Source organism: Dermacentor variabilis, chromosome 2 (assembly GCF_050947875.1).
Source record: "Dermacentor variabilis isolate Ectoservices chromosome 2, ASM5094787v1, whole genome shotgun sequence".
Classification (NCBI taxonomy): domain Eukaryota; kingdom Metazoa; phylum Arthropoda; class Arachnida; order Ixodida; family Ixodidae; genus Dermacentor; species Dermacentor variabilis.
Window position 1 is genome coordinate 165,204,098 of NC_134569.1, and position 21,456 is coordinate 165,225,553.

The 21,456-nt window shown below is 46.0% G+C and overlaps 1 protein-coding gene across 1 annotated transcript in view; it reads left to right on the top strand.

Moving 5' to 3' along the window:
- The window catches only part of LOC142570537 (uncharacterized), a 50,022-nt gene extending 30,444 nt beyond the window's left edge, over positions 1–19,578 (top strand). Inside the window, exons 5-7 of the mRNA XM_075678911.1 lie at positions 5,777–5,800; positions 6,345–6,392; positions 19,441–19,578. Coding sequence (XP_075535026.1) covers positions 5,777–5,800; positions 6,345–6,392; positions 19,441–19,578 — 210 coding nt within the window. The remainder of the gene's footprint in view (positions 1–5,776; positions 5,801–6,344; positions 6,393–19,440) is intronic.
- Positions 19,579–21,456: the final 1,878 nt, after the last annotated feature.

The following is a 21,456-nucleotide window of genomic DNA, read 5'->3' on the forward strand; positions in this document are numbered from 1 at the left end:
GAATAGCTCACGCTGCCTGGTGGACACCCTGCCAACCTTAAGATCTCTCTGTGGTTGTACACGTCGGGTTGGCCCGGGCACCGCGCAAGTTCGCTCAGACGCTTCAGATCCCGCTTCTTTCAATTCTTTCAGCGTAGCAAGACGCAGTACGCTTTTATTTGGCCCACGTGAACCCTGCTTGGCCTTACTGGGCTTCAATTACGTTCCTCTCTTAAGCATAGGTATTACGTGTCTACTACCATACTTTCACAGTAGCTCGGGAACTGGTGTCGATCATGAGAAACACCAACATGTAATAATCACTGGAGAAAAGAAATAGAAAAGTGACATGTCATACCGCAAATGAACAAGTAGCAATCATCTTCTCTACGCAGTTGGCAAGCCACAGACGCACGCGCTGACACGCGTGCGAGATATTAGTTTGCCACATAAAATTAATGGCAGGCTTAATGTAATTTCTCCTGTGCTCTTTCGATTTATTAGCATTTATGATATCGCTTGTTAATAGAATAGAGCAGCGGTGTCGTAGAGGTAGAACACCCGCCTCGCGTGCAAGAGGTCCGTGTTTCGAATCACGGTTCCGCGTAATTTTCCACTGGATTAAAAAAAAACCCGTGTTGATAAAATTGCATAAACAGGCCTGGCGTGTGGGCTAATCCCGGTGACCAGAACCGGTAATGCACTCCCTCAGCAGTGCAGGATTGGCCACCCTGGAACAGTACTTGGCCACAACCTCCTATATGAACACAAATATCAAACCCCGGCCCTCAGTCCCCAGCAGCTGCGAAGAAACTGACCACGGCGGCGGTCAGACCCGCGACGCAGCAGAGGGTGCTAAGAATCCCTGGCTCAGGACAGGCCGCTATTGGAATATGAACCTGGCAACATTTAACGCTAGAACGTTATCTAGTGAGGCGAGTCTAGCAGTGTTATTGGAGGAATTAGAAGGTAGTAAATGGGATATGATAGGGCTCAGTGAAGTTAGGAGGCCAAAAGAAGCATATACAGTGTTATAAAGCGGGCACGTGCTGTGCTACCGGGGCTTAGCGCAGAGACGAGAACTAGGAGTCGGATTCCTGATTAATAAGAAAATAGCTGGTAACATACAGGAATTCTACAGCATTAACGAGAGCGTGGCAGGTCTCGCTGTGAAACTTAATAAGAGGAAGAAAATGAAGGTTGTACAGGTCTACGCCCCTACATGAAGTCATGATGACTAGGAAGTCGAAAGCTTCTATGAAGACGTGGAATCGGCGACAGGTAGAGTGCAAACAAAATACACTATACTGATGGGCGACTTCAATGCAAAGGTAGGCAAGAAGCAGGCTGGAGACAAGGCAGTGGGGAAATACGGCATAGGCGCTAGGAATAGCAGGGGAGAGTTATTAGTAGAGTTTGCGGAGCAGAATAATATGCGGATAATGAACACCTTCTTCCGCAAGCGGAATAGCCGAAAGTGGACGTGGAGGAGCCCGAACGGCGAGACCAGAAATGAAATAGACTTCATACTCTGCGCTAACCCTGGAATCATACAAGATGTGGACGTGCTCAGCAAAGTGCGCTGCAGTCACCATAGGATGGTAAGAACTCGAATTAGCCTAGACCTGAGGAAGGAACGAAAGAAACTGGTACATAAGAAGCCGAACAATGAGTTAGCGGTAAGAGGGAAAATAGAGGAATTCCAGATCAAGCTACAGAACAGGTATTCGGCTTTAACTGAGGAAGAGGACCTTAGTATTGAAGCAAGGAACGACAATCTTGTGGGCATCATTAAGGAGTGTGGAATAGAAATCGGTGGTAACTCCGTTAGACAGGATACTAGTAAGCTATCGCAGGAGACGAAAGATCGGATCAAGAAACGCCAATGTATGAAAGCCTCTAACTCTACAGCTAGAATAGAACTGGCGGAACTTTCGAAGTTAATCAACAAGCGTAAGATAGCTGACATAAGGAAGTATAATATGGATGGAATTGAACATACTCTCAGGAACGAAGGTAGCCTAAAAGCACTAAAGAAAACACTAGGAATTGTCAAGAATCAGATGTATGCGTTAAGAGACAAAGCCGGCAATATCATTACTAATATGGATGAGATAGTTCAAGTGGCTGAGGAGTTCTATAGAGATTTATACAGTACCAGTGGCACCCTCGACGATACTGGAAGAGAGAATAGTCTAGAGGAATTCGAAATCCCACAGGTAACGCCGGAAGAAGCAAAGAAAGCCTTGGGAGCTATGCAAAGGGGCAAGGCCGCTGGGGAGGATCAGGTAACAGCAGATTTGTTGAAGGATGGTGGGCATATTGTTCTAGAGAAACTGGTCACCCTGTATACGCAATGCCTCATGGCCTCGAGCGTACCGGAATCTTGGAAGAACGCTAACATAATCATAATCCATAAGAAAGGGGACGCCAAAGACTTGAAGAATTATAGACCAATCAGCTTACTGTCCGTTGCCTACAAAGTATTTACGAAGGTAATCGCAAACAGAATCAGGAACACCTTGGGCTTGAAACACCTTGAAACGAGAAACCGTTTGATTCTGTGGAAACCTCAGCAGTCATGGCGGCATTACGGAATCAGGGTGTAGACGAGCCGTATGTAAAAATACTGAAAGATATCTATAGCGGTTCCACAGCCACCACAGTCCTCCTTAAAGAAAGCAACAAAATCCCAATAAAGAAAGGCGTCAGGCAGGGAGATACGATCACTCCAATGCTATTCACAGCGTGTTTGCAGGAGGTAGTCAGAGACCTGAATTGGGAAAAATTGGGGATAAAAGTTAATGGAGAATACCTTAGTAACTTGCGATTCGCTGATGATATTGCCTTGCTTAGTAACTCAGGGGACCAATTGCAATGCATGCTCACTGACCTGGAGAGGCAAAGCAGAAGAGTGGGTCTAAAAATTAATCTGCAGAAAACTAAACTAATGTTTAACAGTCTCGGACGAGAACAGCAATATACAGTAGTTAGCGAGGCACTGGAAGTGGTAAGGAAGTGCATCTACTTAGGGCAGGTAGTTACTGCGCATCCGAATCATGAGACGGAAATAATCAGAAGAATAAGAATGGGCTGGGGTGCGTTTGGCAGGCATTCTCAGATCACGAACAGCAGGTTGCCATTATCCCTCAAGAGAAAAGTATGTAATAGCTGTGTCTTACCAGTGCTCACCTAGGGGGCAGAAAGCTGGAGGCTTACGAAAAGAGTTCTACTTAAATTGAGGACGACGCAACGAGCTATGGAAAGAAGAATGATTGGATGTAACGTTAAGGGATAAGAAAATAGCAGGTTGGGTGAGGGAACAAACGCGAGTTAATGACATCTTAGTTGAAATCAAGAAAAATAAATGGGCGTGGGCAGGACATGTAATGAGGAGGGAAGATAACCGATGGTCATTACGGGTTACGGACTGGATTCCAAGGGAAGGTTAGCGTAGCAAGGGGCGGCAGAAAGTTAGGTGGGCGGATGAGATTAAGAAGTTTGCAGGGACGACATGGCCACAATTAGTACATGACCGGGGTTGTTGGAGAAGTATGGGAGAGGCCTTTGCGCTGCAGTGGGCGTAACCAGGCTGATGATGATGTTTCTGGCACTTCGAAATTAGACGGCGAAGTGCATTTCGATAGGCGGAGCGCCGTAAAACTTAGCCATGAAGAGCGTTAAGTGGTGGTGGTGGTTTGTAGGAACAGGTGGGTTTAGCCTGGTGATCAAGGCCGGCAATTGATCCGCCCGAGCGTCTCTTACAATAACACTGCATTGTTTCGCCCCGCGTACATCAAAACAAGTGTCTCTTAAAAATGCAAGGAGCCGCGAGCTTCTCTGCAGGGTATAACTGATGCTTCGGGGATCACAAGGTGTTTCAGGGAAGCATGTGGCACGTCTCCCTCTTTTTATTTTCTTTTTTTGCCTTGAAAATGGAGTACGGTATTTTCATGCGTCCGTAGATGAGTGTTAAATGATGCAAGTATTTTGCCAAATAATGACGATGAACGATACTGCAGGATAGAAAAAACGACCCCCTCGGTGCTTGGGGCATACTTTGGGCGGCACTTGTTGCTACATTGCTTCCTTACTTGAGCCTTAGAAAAGAAATTAGCTTTTTGTGCTTCCTAATAGGACAGCACTGTATCATGCGGAAACACCAATAACAAGCACCTAACGTCAATGCAAGGAATTCAAAATTGAGCTATTCGTGTAGTAACGTTTTTCTCACTTGACGCTAGCGCGAATAATTTATTACGAGCGTAACCAATGCTGTTAAATACGAACTTGACACTTTTATTATTAGGTTATTTTAATGGTGATGTTCCAGAAATTGTCATCCCAAGGAAACCTCTTGATACTAACAATACAAAATTTGCAGCGAGAATGAGCTTCAATTTGCAGAACGTTCTCGCCAAATGCGGCAAACAGGCGCCTCATTTTTCACCCTCATCAGTCTGGGACATCCTACTACATTTTAACGCGACAACGTTAAGGAGCTCGTGTCGCAGAAAAGCCGGTGTCGTCGGCGTCACCGGCGTTGGCCGTGAGCGATAAATCCCAGAAGGCACTCCATAAATAAAAAACATCTTGCAAAATGGGCTGGTTGGATTCGAACCAGGGTCTCCGGAGTGCGAGACGCTACCACTCAGCCACGAGTTCGTTCCTTCAAAACGGGACAAAATCACCTCTAGTGAATGCGGAGTTGCCTTAGAAACGTGCGGTAGAAAGTTATACTGCGGCGTATATCGGTAATTATGACCATGTAACTTACAGAAGTCGCAGTTTCACGAGTAGCGAAGTACGTTTCCGCTACATTTCTTCTGCTCTCTGCGCACACGCAGAGCTATCTTGGGGCAAACACAGAAGACCCCCGCCTCGCAATGTACGGCGCTGCCCCGACACGTGGTGCGCCACTCGCCCCATGATCGCGACGTTTGGCTGGCGTAGCGCGTTTGAGTAGGCGGTGCGAACGGGGTGCGATAACGGTATCGCGTTCCACTGTTGAAGGCGAAGCTTAAGCGTCCTCCGATTTTTCTAATTGCTGAAGGCGTAATTATTTCTGGCAGAATTAGAACTTTTCGTTTTTGCTACTTCAAACTAATGTTAACTTCCTTCACCATCTTGTTCTCGGTCTTTGTGACAGACTTATTTCGTTATGTTTTATTCTTCTTTTCTTGCTTTTTTGCGTAGCATGCATGAGTCTGGCTACCGTTTGCAGACAGCGCGGTCCAGTTTGGCAGTCACACACACCAAAGGCGTTCAGTATAGGTCGGCCATTGATTCGAAAAGCTTTTCTTGAGGCTCATATTTATCGCGGGTAAATAAAATTGTGTCGTTCATGGTTTTTCATTTCTAACCGCTTATGCACAGTCATACATTGTATATTATAAATTTTTAGGCTATACTACTTAACAGAATTTTATCACTGTGTCCGCTTACAGCTTACTGCGCCAGAGCCAGGGCCTAGTGTATGTAACTGTAATTTTGATGTCTTGTAAGTGATGTTATGTTGAAATAATTCTTTTCATCATGAAGATGAGTTCCCAATTCAGTTTCTAAATACGCGATTATCCTCTGTATAGACATTTTTTGTATGACCTACCTCACCTTTGACCTCAATCAGCTGATTCTGATTCTGACATCACCATGACGAAACATGGAATTAGTTGTGCGAAAACATCATCTTCGTACAGCTTCTTTCGTATAGTCATACTTACTCGCAAACGCATTCGAAATATGTATCTAAGAATCGATGATCACTGCTAATTGACAATTTTGTTTCATTTCTTAGAGGCATCGTTTCGTGCGAGTCCTGGTGAGTATTGACGGACCTCACTTATCACGTCAAACTGCCGCATGTCATTAGTTACTTCCTGATGAAAAAAAAACTGGAATAGATCTGGTGTCGGGGGTTCGCGATCATAATGATTCCACGGCATGCTTCCACTGTTGCGCGATGTCTTCACTGTAGAGCAGCCGCACGACCCAAGAACGGACAGTGCAACCTCCCTGCTTAGAAGCAGAGCGTCCACATATTTTAATGTTTGCTTGAAGGAAAAGGTCAGTTTCCTTTACTCATTAAGGGATGAGCTTAATTATGACGATGTTATTTTCACATTTCCGGACATCTTGAGAAAATACAAGTTCCTCAATAAAGTAGATAAAACACGGCAATTTTCTTTTAAAGATTCGTGATCAACTACATATGTTTAGATCCTTCAGGCTAATGAACACAGATGTTATATAGACATTATAAAGAAATTATTGTAAGCAAATAACGGTAAAGTTAACTATTTAGTATTTCTAAACAAACGAAGCATTTAAGTAAAGAGATACTACATCATTGTTATTTTTTTCAGAGTTGTATTGATGTATTCACGTGGCCTGAGGCACTAGCCTGTTTTCTGGTAAGTTTGTATTATAGCGAAGAAGAGGAACGCTTTAGTGGGCCATCCTCTCCAGCGCTTTCTAGTGGGTCAATTTCTCCAGCGCTCTGGCCGCCCGATTCATGGCCAATTCTCCGTAGTGGGTTGTGCTATAACTACAGGCACCAAACCAAACCAAATCCAGCGCTCTGCCCAGGGCAAGGCCGTTCGTGCTGAGAGTCCTTGCCCTGCTCTGACGGCCTGTCCAAACGCTAGTGACTAATAAACACATTTACAAGTGGTGGAGAGTGCTTCAGCCTACAACGTGAATCCTGCAACTTCAATGCCGTATTCGACTCTCCACCTTGCCTGAAGAAGCATCCCACCAAACAGCTCCTTCCTAGCAAGCGCTTCCTCAGTCAGTTATGTGCTCTCGTGTGCCTATACACAGGGACCCTGCAATATTGAGCGGTGCGGATGACGCCGACGTGTAGGACTGGTTGACGGCATATGAAAGTACAGTAAGCGCCCATAACAATTGGGACTATCCCGCAAAACTGAACAACGTGCTTTTCTGTCTCACGGGTGTTGCCATGAGACCTATTGTCTGAGGTGGTCCTCGTTCAAGACGTCTTTAGTGACTGTGTTTGGTCGTCCTGCGGTGCACAAGCTGCGTGCGGAATCATGTTTGCGAGAACGTGCACAACAACCAGGTGAATCATTGAACAGCTACATTGAAGATGTTCTGGACTTGTGCAAGAGAGCCAGCGCGATCATTTCGGAGTCCGCCAAGATCTGCAATGTAATGAAAGGGATAGGGGACATTGCTTTCAACATGCTACTTGCAAAACATCCTCAGTCCGTGACATATCAGTCCGTGATGATATATCATCAATCTATGCCAAAGTTACGAGGAGATACGCAGGCAGCTCTCGTTGACACGTCGCGTTTCATCGCAAGACGAACACGTTGCTCGTTTGGCTACCATCTCCAACCAATCAGCGTTGCTTGCAGAAATGAAAGCGTTCGTTAGGGAAGAAGTTGCACGCCAGGTTTTCTTGATTACATTTGCTGAGCCGCCGCATACGCAATAGCCTGTCTCGAATGTTCTACATCAGCTCCGTCGCGTGATCTAGCAAGGAATCGCCGATTTCTTGTCAGACCAGCGCCAACATCTCCCCGCGGTTGCCTATTTCAGCTACTCTGAAGTCACTGCGACGCCTCAACAGGCCCCAGTGGCTGCACCACTCAGCCACGCTTTAGTCATCACGACGACCAAACCGGTTTTGTTTAGCATGCTTCTCTGTTGTGGCGACGTCGTGGCGAAGCCCTGATAGCAGGCCGCCATGCAGTCAGCAGCAGCAACCCCGTGCTACCCGTCCTGTGATATGGGCGGGACCTACCCCCGCGAACCGGTAGCGCACCAGCGACAACCAGCCAATATGCCCTGCGTGCGGCTACATATGCCCTGCGTGCGCTCACATCACACGTCATTGTAATCGTCTGCAGCCGCCTAGCGCCACTCCACCCGTGACAAGCCAGCTTTACCGTCCGTATTAAGACCCCCGTCGGCTGTGTCACCCAGATGGCGCTCGACGCCGTCTACCCGCGGTTCACCGCGTCCTCGCCGTCGTTCACTGTCGCTGATGCGACCTCGCACCGTAACTCGGGACGACGAAAACTAATGGTTGCAGTCCAAGAGGTATGGGCTGCGACACCGTCGAAATATGAAATCTTTCAACGCACTCCCTCGAATGTCATCGAATGGTTTGTTGACCGTGTTCGCGCATCCGCACTTGTGGACACAGGAGCCGCAATATGTGTTGTGGACGCTAAGCTTTGCCGCTCACTTCGGAAAGTCGCGCCACCGATTTCTGGGCTGTCCGGTCGCAGAGCCAGAACTTCGCATATTCATCGCTTAGCTGCTTGCGCTGCTAGCGTTGTCATTGACAATGTTCTATACGCCATATAATTCATCATCCTTTCCTCGTGCTCTCGTGGCGTTATCCTCGGCTGGGGATTTTCTCTCGCGCCAAAATGCGTTATCTATTGCGCACGGGCCGAAATAGAACTCTCGCCGCTGTTAGATTTGCCGCTAACAGACATTTCTTCACTGTCGAAGAAAGTGCTTGTCTAAGGCGTCACCCACGTTCCTCCGAACGCGTCAACGGCCGTGCTCATGTACTGTAGCGGTTTCTCAGAGCCAGTTGCACTACTGTCTATATCTGACGACTTTCTTACTCGGAACTGTCCGCTGCTACCTCTTGCGACAGTGGACACAACACAGGGCTACAGTACCGCTTTCGTTTGGAACCCGTTCTCATTCTTGTGATGTTTTGAGGAGAATGTCTTGGAAATGTAGAAGCCATTGAAGACGTGCAAGTTATGGACGTGCCCAAGGACAATGACTGTGCTAGTTCCACTGCGCTCAGAGTTGTTTCTATGTGTGACCAATCGCCCAGTGATGTCTTCGGTTCTTCTATTGCGCGTGACCTTACACCAGTTCAGTGGTCTCAGCTTTTGTGCCCCTTATGAGAATTTCGTTCTTTCGATGTAGGGCAATCTTCACTAGGCCGGATGTCAACTCTTACACACCGCATCGACAGTGGCTCAGAACTGCCATTGCGGCGACGTCCGTATCGTGTATATTCACTTCATTCGCAATTTCATCGCCATCATATCGCCACTGACGAAGCTATTTAGAAGTGACGGGCCGCCACACTTCGTGGCCGTCCGAGTACCACTATAGGCGTTCACAACGCTCTGTCGTTTGCAAACGTCTCCGCTAATTTCGCCCCATTACGCGCCGACAGCCCCTACCGAGATGTCAGCGGTTATTGGCCTCGGCGCTGTTCCTGCCCAGCGCAAACAATGGTTTCCTGAATATGTCGCTGCTTATGCAACTCGCATGCTTACGAAAGCTGAGACAAATTACACTGTGACAAAAAAAGAATGCTTGGCAGTCATCTGGGCTCTTACTAATTTCCGGCCATATTTGTATGGCCGTCTATTTGATGCAGTCACGAACCGCCAAACGCTATGTTGGCTGTCGTCCTTGAAAGATCCCGCAGGCTGTCTTGCCCGATGTACCGCCTGCACCACTACAATATCCGCGTGATGTGCCGCAGTGGACACCTGCATACTGACGCCAATGCTCTCTGCGCTCTCCTCGGCCTAACGATAATGTCCGCTGCTCACTATCCCAGTTTGCCGTTTCTTCGCTCGACCTTACTGCCATCGCTTCTGATCATTGGAAGGACCACTCGATCGCATCCCTTAGACTTTCTTGCTGGTTCATCTGCACGACCAACCACTCGCACGTTGTGTTGTCAAGCTCGCCATTTTGCTATTCGCGACAAGCTACTTCACCGACGCAATTACAACCTCAACGGCCGCCAGTGGTTGTTTGTAGCACCTCACAGTCTGCGTTCCGACGTATGCAAAGCTTTCCACTCCGATCCGCAGTGCGCACACTCGCGAGTTTTCAAAACTTCTTGACGCCTTCGACAGCGGTACAATTGATGAGGGATGTAGCTACGTTCAGAATTCGTTCCCTCTTGTTCCGTTGGTCAGCGCCGGAAACCTTCATCCAGTCTCTCGCCCGTCATTCTGCAACCTTCAGCGTGACCTACCTGGCCGTTTGGGCGCGTCGGCATCGGTTTGTATGGGCCCCTTCCCCTAAAATCAGCTGACAACCGCTGGTTCATTGCGGCAGTGGACCACCTAACACTACACGCCGAAACTACCGCCCCGCCTGCAGTTAGAGCGCGCGATGTTGCCTCCTTTCTGCTTCGTCGATTCATCCTGGGTCATGGGCCACCTCAGGAACTGCACAGTGATCGCGGACATGTCTTCCTGTCCAGTGTAGTTGAAGTCATGCCGAAAGAGTATCGCATTGTTCATCGCACAACTACGCCTTACCATCACCAAACCAATGATCATACAGACCGCTTCAACCATACGCTCGACGAAATGCTCGCCATGTGCCGACCGCACAAATTGGGACGTCATTCTGCGCTTCGTAACCCACGCGTGCAAGACCGCTACTCAGAGCACCACCGGCTTTTCACCCTTTTTCTCACTGTACGGTCGGGACCCGCCGCGCAAAATCGACACAACTCTACCATACCGGCCGGCTGCATATGAATGTGCGCCCATTTCTGCCACGGCAAGACATGCTGAAGAGCGACGTGGTCTCGCTCGGGCCTTTTCACTCCGATGACCAAGAGCGCCAAAAGAGAACTCGCACTGACACCACTTCTGTGCCCACTTTCCTTCCTGGAGCACATGTGTGACCTTCGGTTCCTTCGGCTGCACCTGGTCTCTCTCCTAAACTATTGCCCAAATATGAAGAGTCCTACGGTATTGCTGAACGCGCATCCCCTGTCAACTACGAGATCGAACGCGTTGAACCGTTATCGGACATGCGCCGTCGGGGACGAGGCATTGTCAACGTGGAGACCCTGAAGCCGTACTACGATCCACTTGTAGTGAGGAGCTGTTGGGCTGCCGGACGGCTCCCGTTTCATTCCTGGGGGTGATTGTAGCGAAGCGGAGGAACGCTGTAGTGGGTCAGTCTCTCCAGCTCTTTGATCGGGGAACGCTGCTCGTGCAGAGTCCACGCCCTGCTCTGACGGCCGGCCCAAACGCTGGTGACACATATATATCGATATATATATATATATATATATATATATATATATATATATATATATATATATATATATATATATATATATGTTTCATGAAATACGCTTCCATATCTTTTAAGTATGGTAGATCAGATAGTTAATTGACTTCCCCTTAATTGATTTAACCACTGAGGCGTACGTTTGAAAATGACTCAAGGTAGTAATTAGATAAGTAATTATGCTAACTAGACCGATTAAAGTTTTTAAGCAATGCAGTCGTGCGACTGATCGCGCCGGAAAACTTGGAGCGGGGAATCTAAGAATGCCACTCACCATTTCGGCATCGTCATGACGAGGAGATCATAATCGTTTCGACAAATGCAAAAAAAAAAAAGAAGAAACTGAAATATTTCTGTCGTAATGAATTCCCGTCGATTTCGCCCAGTAAAACGTAATGTAAGTTCACATAAGTGTAACCATCATGCCCTTATACGTCTATGAGTCAGCTGACGGCTTACCCCTCACGTTCGGGCGAGCTTGAAGCAAGCGAAACCGCGGCCTGATAAGGACGCTTCTCATTAGTATTATTATTCTCATAAGGATTACGCATCCAAGAGAAAGTAAAGGTGGCAAAAATGTAGGAAGTGCAATATTGGGACGCGAAAAATGGTCGGAGAGCGTCTAAATACACTGATATGTCCCTTGAAATCATCAGAGCTACGGAAGAGCTCATTTGTGTAGTATTTTGTCTACTTATATCTGCCTATTATTTTCGAGTCATTGTGCATGTGGAAATACTTTTGTTCACTCCCACCATGAAAAGGGCAGAATCGATGCTTGAGAAAAGTCAACAAAACCTGACTGGAATTTCCAGAAAAAGGTGTGCTCTTTTTGTTATATTGCGATAATTATCGGGCGTTCTATTAGAAACATTTTTAAGCTAACATTTGCATTGGAGACCTGTAAAGAATACTATATATAATATATATATCTCTAACTATATTCTGACAGCATTGGCCCTGAGAAACACGTTGTGTGCACGTGTTTTCTGTAGTCAATCAAATAAAATCTGTTATACTGGGCAGACTGGATAATAGTTGCACGTGTGTTGCGAAACCTCAGAACCGGCGATAAAGTTTCCTGTACTGCATTCGAATTTGGTCTTTCTTCTGAAAAGAACTGCTGCTGCCGTTGCTGCATGTTTACAGTCATGCAAGGCAATTACACTATTATGCAATTAATATTTATAAGAAAGTGGAATACAATACGCGCGAAAGTGTATATTCATTAAGAACTCGCTGTACCTTTAGGTGACATTATAGAAGGGCCGAATGGCGTACATAATCGCGTATATAATCTATACACAATTATATAAGGGGCGAAGGGCATATGATGACAATACGTAGGAAGAAAAAATTCACCTCTATGAATGGCTCCTAACGTCTTTTCTTTATTCAATGCTATAGAAAATACCGGATAACTATACGCAAGCCATCACACCATGATGCGTCGCTCGGTCCATTCAAGGTACGCGTGACATTTGTTTTGCTTATGGAAGAGCTAGTGGGTGCCGTTCCCTTTATAGCGCTGAATCCACGAAATGTCCTCTTGGATAGTCGTTTGAAGGAAGCCAAGCCGAGGCAGATATTACGGCGTGATTTAAACATTTAGGAGATCAATTACTCACGCCGTAAAAAGTTAGGAAGTCGGTGAGCGCGAAGATTCTTTCATGTAGATGACTGCGTTAATGCTAAGTATGTTAGAATCAGCTGATATTACGTTAAAGATGTCTTTCAATTAGCGGCACGCTTTCAGCCGTTTGCTCGCAATCACAGCGCCGGCACTCTGCGGGTGCACGGTTTATTTTGAAAGGAGCATCTTGCTTTTCTCAGTGGGTCGTTTTTTCCGAACGACATCACTGCATGATATGTCATCCAGTCGACATGTTCACAAGACGTATTGCGCATTGGAAAAATTAGATAACACCAGTAAGCCGCAGTTATAGTAAAGAAGCATGCGCGCTTTACGTCTTCCGTGCTTTCTTTGCTTTTTAGCAGTTGTTAGTTTGCACATCGTCTTCTGCATGTTGTCGCGTTGTCCTTGTGCGGGTCCTTTTAGAACTGTAAAGCGTAACGTTGCTACCATGATACAGAAACAGCTTACACGCAATCGTTTGCAGAATATACAGTTTGTTTTATCCGTATTCCATAGATCGACCTGGTTTCCTTAGTACTAAGTCCATCTGGAAATATTGAAAGAATAATCCCTAATGTGATTTTTAGGGGCTCCGATATTTGTCCTTTGAACCAATGATTAATAAAAATATGTTATCATCATCATAAAGTAACGACTGTAGTATATGTTTCCACAAGAACATTTAACTAGGAGAGAGCGGGCCGCGTCACCTTTGGCTTCCAGTGCTCAGAAGAGATGGAAATTGTTCCTCGAGCTAGTATAATTTAGAACTCGGCAGACCGAAAATAGGTCAAGTGGGGCAGGTCAGGCTGATCCTGCAGGTTGGTTCAAAGCTAAGTCACGACGCAAATAAAGGTGTTTACCCCCTGTGCTTGCACGCACGTTCAAACGCGAATAGGTCTGATCGGCGCCTGGTAGGCCCCTGCGGAGAAAAGCGCGCTGTTTGCGTATCGTGTTGCTTTCGATGCAGGCGGGCTGCTAGTGCGGTCGCTCTTTTTCGGAATGAAGTTCACGAAAACAATCTCTGGTTCGTGCTATAGCACTCGACGAATATTTCGAACCGTTCGCGTTGAGATCATATTGACGCAGCTAACATTCCGTGACAATATCGTGACGAAACAGAGTTGGTGCGCTTTCGTGAGGTATTGATTAGCTAAAGGAAGATGTAGAGGCAAGAAATAGCGAGGCGCTCAGGGGCAAAATAACTGGCCACGCCCATGGCGAGCTGAAGCAGCCGACGATACTACGGCACAACAAAGATCCCTCGTTTCAGCGTTTGCGAGTGGTGTCGAAGGATCGCCTCACGCCGTTGCGCAGTCCTGAGCCGGGAACACCAGCTGGAGGTTAACAGCAGGGAGCCGATGTGCACTGCACAAACCCCAAAACTTCACATTCGGCTGTCTATTTTGGTGTTTCGGTGGCTGAGTGCTTGACCCTCAGTTCAGAAAGAAATCTTCATAACTCTAAAAGGTCGTGAAGGTGGCGGAAATTTGTAAGTATCACTGCCTGATTAGCTCAGGCAGGATATTGCCGCGAGTGTTCAGGTCATGGAAGATAACTTTCTGATAAGTTGTACGGTGTAATTGATGCCACGGCGATAATGGTCCAGTTAGCCTGTAGTGCACTGAGGCGAACGTAGGTAGTTGGTGCAGGGGTTGAACAGTCATGAAGGGGGCGCGCCACCCAGTTCTACACAAGTCTGACGGCATAGCAAAGAAAAAAAAACAGCAAGGGGGCCGACAGATGAAGTAGCACACTGTGGTATGAAAGTTACGCAAAAAGTGATAAAAGTGCCTCAGAAAAACTGGCAAATGTTTCGACAGGTGCACCTGTCTTTGCCAAAGGCAAGATTGTCATTCTCGGCGGATTAGCTTTCACGGCTTACTTGGGTGACGTCACGCACTGTCATTGTCGGCTAGCTGAAAAGACTGAAAAGAAAAAAGAGCGCTGTCATTGTGGCTAAAAGGCGGGCGTACGAAAGCAAGGAGAAGAGAGCAGGAGAAGGGGGAAGAGGTAGAAGAAATGAAAAAAGTAGGGCGCCGGGATTGTTAGGGAACGGAGGTGATGGGAAGCCTTGAGAAAGCTCAAGAGAAACCGTAGGTGTAGTAGGCGGCGTACGTTCTTTTTTGGGTTACACAAGACACAAAAGAAATTTGGCTGAGAATACGATTTGTCAGGAGAAGTGTATAAGAAAGTGTTGGGTTCTGCTAGGAAGTCTTTGAAACGAAAGATAACTTTGTGAAACCATGTAGCTAGAATAAATTGCCTACGATGTGCAGCACCGACGTCTGGAGTTAGTAAGCTCGTCTACTGATGAACTCGCAAGGAGAAGGAGCTTGTCATTTTAAAACATGAGCAGAAGAAGTACAGTGAAGCCGGTGCCTATGAGACATTTGGCTGTATTTGCAGCATTTCGGTGTGCGAGTGGCAGCCGCAAACCTTAAAAAAGTGAGCAATCAGCCCTGATATTTGTGCTTGTAACATTATTGTCATGAGATGCAGTTCGAAGATTCAGATGCATCACGGTAAACTTCTAAAATGTTGCTCTTCCATGCTCCTTCCAAGGACTTATCCTAGCGCACACAGGTCATTAACAATTTCATCTGCCAAGAAATCACTGCATTTTATCAAGCGTCATCTAAGACGCGCCCAGAAACGGTTAAACTACTGCTCTGCCACTCAAGAGCCTAACAGAAACTGGAATATACATCCGCCATATGCGATGTGCCCTAAACATAGCTCATCATGCACTCGAAGCCGTTCAAAACCGCGCCGCAAGGTTATTTTAGTTATTCACATAACTTGAGCACATCTTACTTAAAGAAAGAATTGTATTTACTTCCCCTTTGTACCCGCCGGCACATGGCAAGCCTTTCACTTCTCCATAAATTTTATCACAGCTCGCTTAATCAACCATAGTACATGCTGCCTGCAACCCGAACATGTAATTGCACACGGCACACTTTTGAAGCGGGCCGCCCTCGCATGCGCACTGTTACCTATACCGCCTCATTCTTTTGCCATGCCGCTACAGATTGGAACAGCCTACCCCACCAAATCGCCTTCATCACTTGCCCTTGTAAATTAATGACGAGTGCTACTGCACACTTTTCACAATGGAACTTACATGTTAACGCGCTTATCTGCTCGTGCAATTTTAGTTTGTATAATTTCGGTCTATCTATTTGTGCTGACATATTTAACACTTTAGCGCACATAGTCTTTTTGCCTTCCTTTCTGTTCTTGTTTCCATGTTCAATTACCTATTATGCAAGTTATGCAATGATGTATTCACACCCCTTATGTAATACCCGCATGAAGGGGTCTCTATGGTAATAAAGCGAAGGGAAGAGCTGAAGCTATGTGCTGCGGTTAAATGTGCTTTCCGTGGGCCGGTGGTCGCCTCACGCTCTCCGTGTCACTTGTGTGGCCAAGTTTAGTAGAGTATTCGGGAACCCGACACACTATGGGATGGTAATCACGTTACCGGCTTCCCCGGTGCTTACCTGTATGAAATTCTCGCAGGAGAAATAAACACACACACACACACACACACACACACACACACACACACACACACACACACACACACACACACACATATATATATATATATATATATATATATATATATTTGTATTTGTAAATAAATAAATAAATATAGGTGTTTTGCTCCAGACACCAGCTGCTTCACATGGAGTGAAACAATAATTGGAGTACGCATAAGTGAACGCCGACTACGTTGGTTGTAATTAGAACTATTTATAATTTAGAACGCCACATTTTCTTTGCACCATTGTGAGAAGAACCTTAATTTATGTAATTAGAAGTGCGCTTCGTCTGCATCCTCTGGATTTTTCTGACGTTGAGGTGAGGGCGAGTATGCCTTCCAATATATTTGGAGATTTTAGGTCACACTCCGCAATGTCTACTCTGAAGAAGTTGATCGTACATTGTCGCGTAGAACGCACATCTCCACGCAGCCCGGTGTCATTATGAATCTTTTGAGACTTGACCCGACCAGTATAAACACTTTTCAAATATTATTGGCCGTTATCAGCCTTATCCGCCTCGATCCGACCCTTATCGGTTGCTATGAACGATATCGGACTCGATACAACCCTTATAAACCCTTATCAGTCCTATCTTATCAGAATTGCTGCTATCATTATAAGCTCTTATCGCTCTTTAGCACCTTATTCATCCGCGTCGAATCATTGTCATCCGTGATGAGACCCATATGACCACTCATCACTCCTTATCGTCCTTATCAACTCATTGACTACTTATCTGTCATTGCTGCGCGACGTGAAGCGCATGAGCCCTCACAGGTGAGTGGTATTTCGGCTGATGAATGGTCCTCCAACGGAAGGTGCGTCTTGCCACCCCAGAAGCGCATCAGTGAAATGGCGTGTTCAGCATTGAATGTTTCCAAAGTCGGAATATTCTTGATGTCTAAAATGTTCCAAATCACCTCTACATGGGGTACGACCGACGGCTTTTATTCCAGCGTCATCAAATCCTTAAACAAAATCTTTATATAGAAACTGTTCTCCCCTGACATTTGTTTTGTTCCGCTGGTACAACACATTCATATGGTTCAGATACATTACTTTCCGCAAGCATGGGTGCTTCGTCCAGTGGGTAAGACACTCGCTTCTGAGCGTTTAATCATAGATCCGAAAGTCGCCACCGCCAAGATTCTTCCTGTCAAATTTCGTTTGTTTTGCACATTAATTTTTTTTCTAGCGATTCGTCTTACGTGGCAGACGGACGGACAGGTTTCCTCGTTGGGTAGGCATAGAAAGGATCACGCATTCAAGAGGAACAAAAGGAAGCGCACTCTATGACAAAAATAAATTAGGTGGGGTGATGAAATTACAAAATTTGCAGTGGTAAGTTGTAGTAATCAACTAGCGCAAGACAGGGGTAATTAGACATCGCTGGCAGACATCTTCGTCCGGCAGTAGACAAAATATAGGCTTTTGACGATGATGCGCACTTTAGTTGCAGCCTCTGTCCTGCCGATTTTGCTAACTAGAAATTAAGAAACCCTCAAATCGAGACCACAAAGAAGTTCAAAACCCATGATACGAACCTCTATAGTCCGCTAAGAAGCCGCTAAATACACACAACAAAGAGAATCACGTTTGGAATAGGTTTTATTGAGTCTACGTAAAACACAGATAAAAGAGTATACTGTACAAAGAAAGTATGTTTCTTTTCGTCCATAATAGAATTAAAGATATAAATTACGAATACTAATAGGCACCTTTTGCGCTACCGTATAGTGCGAGAACATATTGTAAAAAAATTATGCTTACTATCACTGGCCAGAAAGCAAGTTCTACGACCGGGTACGAATTAGAACTACAGAAAAAAAAATCGCCTGTTTCCTCTTGGCCTGGTCACATATCATCTGTGTATATTTGATCGCTGGCGCGGCTAGGTCTGTGGTCGTTGCCATCACTCACCCCGCGAACCCCCATAGTGCGGATCTTGGGAACAACGTGGTCGGGCAGCGTGAGAGCGAAGCACCATTTATCGTTCTGCACTCAGCTGTTCCGAAGTCACAATCGCAGAGTGGGCGCACACGAGCATGGCGAGACATCCACCAGTAGCGCATGAAATCTGAGGACCTGTATTTCCGGTACTCGCTTTGTCGTTTGCCCTTCCGGAGGGAAGTGTTCTGCAGCCGTTATATCTTTCTTTGTAACAGCGTGCTCGAATAAATTCCTGTGAATTGGAGAAGGCTATGCTTTGCTACAGCGGCACTTGGTTCTTCTCAGGCGTTGCCTGGAACTTCCATCAACCAGTCTCGAAGCGCTAGTTCCTGTAATCTTTCCTTCGTGAATTTTTGGGGTATTTCAACGGACCATGTTTCACAAGGCCCCTATGCGCGTCACCCTATGCGCGTCTGCGAAAATAGCGAAGAGCTAAGCTGCTAAGACCTGCCGAAACTGCTAGAGCTGTAGTTCAGAGTAGGCACGAAGACATGGAGGAAGAAAGGGGAAGCACATTGTTTGTGGATGAGGATGATAATTCGCTCTTAACTTCCAAAGGCGTAAGGATTAGCTGCACGTTTGCGACACGTGAAGCAAGAGTTAATGGCAATGACGTCGACGTTCTTGTACAGCTGAAATAGAAGCCACCATTATATGAAAAGCAAAAAAATCAAGGAAAACACCGCCCGCAAGAGAACATTTTTTTCCGTTTGACAACGCACAAACCTCTGAATTTAGCGTGAGAACCACCAAATTGGCAACACCGGTGCCAAGAAAAGACAGTCTACGCATGATAATCGATACACGTTCTGCCAATCTCCAAAGCAAGCATTTTCAAGTTTGGACGTTAACGTAATGCTTAATCATTGTTTGTGGCATAGAAGAGGCAAAATAACACCTTATACTCACTTTCAATAGTATAAGTGTTAGACACGCAGGAGTCTGGGCTGCTAATTTCTTCCGCGAACTTGAAAGAAACTAAAAAAAAGGGAGTTGTAAAGTACTCATTGAAATATTTTGTCTAGTTTACCTTCTCATTTGTTTCAAGAATATTTATCCTGAAGATAGAACAACGAAAACCTCTGAGGCAGCATTTTTTTACGTGCTTGCAGCGCGCATGCGCGTGAGAAAGCTACGCCCTGCACAACTTCAGACTCTTGTTTAAGCAGTGGGTAGAAATTGGCTTGTGTCTTTCTTCACAGCGTAAAGACGTGCCCCGAAAAAATATTTTTTAACTAACGCTATTATCTCTGTTTGCAGGCAGAACATTTCTCCACAATAACCCACCATGATGGATCTAACTGGTTGAATGGCGATGGCCTGCTACTCTGCTCGCGAAATAAAACAAAATCTGCTGCTGGCGAAAATAGGCGTCTCGTTTTCTACTTTATTACATAAACTGAAAGACTCTAAAGCCTGGTTTAAGCAAACAGTCGTAGTATTTAAAACAATGATAATGGCGTAGCTGTGTGAGAATAAAAACTAATCGCATTAATAACACTTTTGTAAGCACCGGCTCCACTGCTTTAATCGGGGTCCGTATTATTAATGATTATTTTCATTTTACAATTTTGTGTCCTTCGTAACTGTCTCACATGGAGCCACGCCCAAGGTTGTGAGCGGCACCATAAGGAATAAATGGAATATGACTGAAAGAATCTTTACAACATATGGCACCAGAATTGCATGTGATTAGGTTTCTACTTGCAGTTGTACGTATTGGTCATCGGAAAGAAATGGCTTCTTGAGGGCTCTTAAATACATTATATTACCTAACAGAGTAATTTTGGATAGTTTTGTTTCTCCTAAGTGAGCAACGTAGGTATGAGTACATGCAGGAGGAGCGCACTTACTACGTCCGAGAATTAGAAAATCCCACAAGGCGACGGTTGGTACAAAACGCAGCTGGCTATCCTATTAAATAAATGTCGTTGTCAAGTGTAGTACTATTTCCATTAGTTAGCCGGATATAGTTGTGGGTGCTACAGAGTAGTCTAGGCCACGGCGTGCTTCTTACCGGCGGCTCCAGCGCACATCTAAATGATGCCTTCGTGAATTTTTCGATGTGTTTCAACGGACCTATTTTACGAGGCGAAGCGCTTAAGGCTTATGCGCGTCTGCGAAAATGTCAAAGAGTGAAACTGCTAAGAACTGCTGAAACTACAAGAGCTGTGCTTCAGAGGATGCACGAAGACGCGGAGGAAGAAATGCGAAGTACATTGTTTGTGGATAAGGAGGATCATTCCCTCTAACTTCCGAAGGCACATGGATAAGCTGCACGTTTGCTGCACGTGAAGTATGAATTCTTGACGAAAACATCTAAGTTTTGTACCGCTCAAAAAGAAACCACGATTACATTAAAACCAAAAAGTAAGAAAAAGAAGACGCCGCAAGCAAGAGAACATTAGAGAGGCCGAGATAATCTCATTGGTGGGGGCAGTGGAAAAGAAACCTGCTTCGAGGAACTACTTAGGAGGCATAAATTACCAGTTCCGCCGGAAAGGTGAAGCTCCGATTGCCATAGCAAATTAGTAGATAGCTGTACAAAGTAAGGATAGTAGTTTTGTCGGCCTTATACACTTTTAAACATACGCTTACTTAGGAAATTATCAATGATAGAATATGTAAGCGTGACTCAACGAGGACGTGGAAAGACAAAGGCACACAGAGACAGCGCTGCCTTTGTGTCTCTGAGAATTTAAAGCTACTTTGTGGGAGACGCCACTCCCTTAACTACGGCGATGGACGTGGAGTCGCCTGGAGAGGTTCCTGGTCCCTCTACGTCAACAGCGACCGCACTGAGAAAGCGGTCTAGTCGCCCGAGTGACACCTACAGCGAGGACACTGTGCTCTACTCAGGGACCAGTGATGAAACCTCGGATGACAGCGACTTCGTGCTTGTAGCGAAGCACAAAGCAAAGAGAAGGCTCGTCAGGACGTCTCCTTCCACAAGTAAGGCAACTGTGATCCCGACGCGAAAGCCATCAGACCTCACCATTTTATATGTGCCTGTGGCTGCTAGCCACAATCTAAACCGGATCAACCGCCAAGCCACATCTGTATCGCTCGAGGCACTTGTTCCGGGTCAGATCAAAGATATAAGGATCAACGGCCGTAAGAACATCCTCGCTATAGATGTCAAAAACCGCAGCGCGCTAGACATTCTGAGCAACGTTAAGGTGCTGGATGGCATCAACGTACGCTGCTATAAACAAGACCATCATGACTCTACGGCCAGCGTTGTGTATGACGTAGATAATTCCATAAGCGATGCTG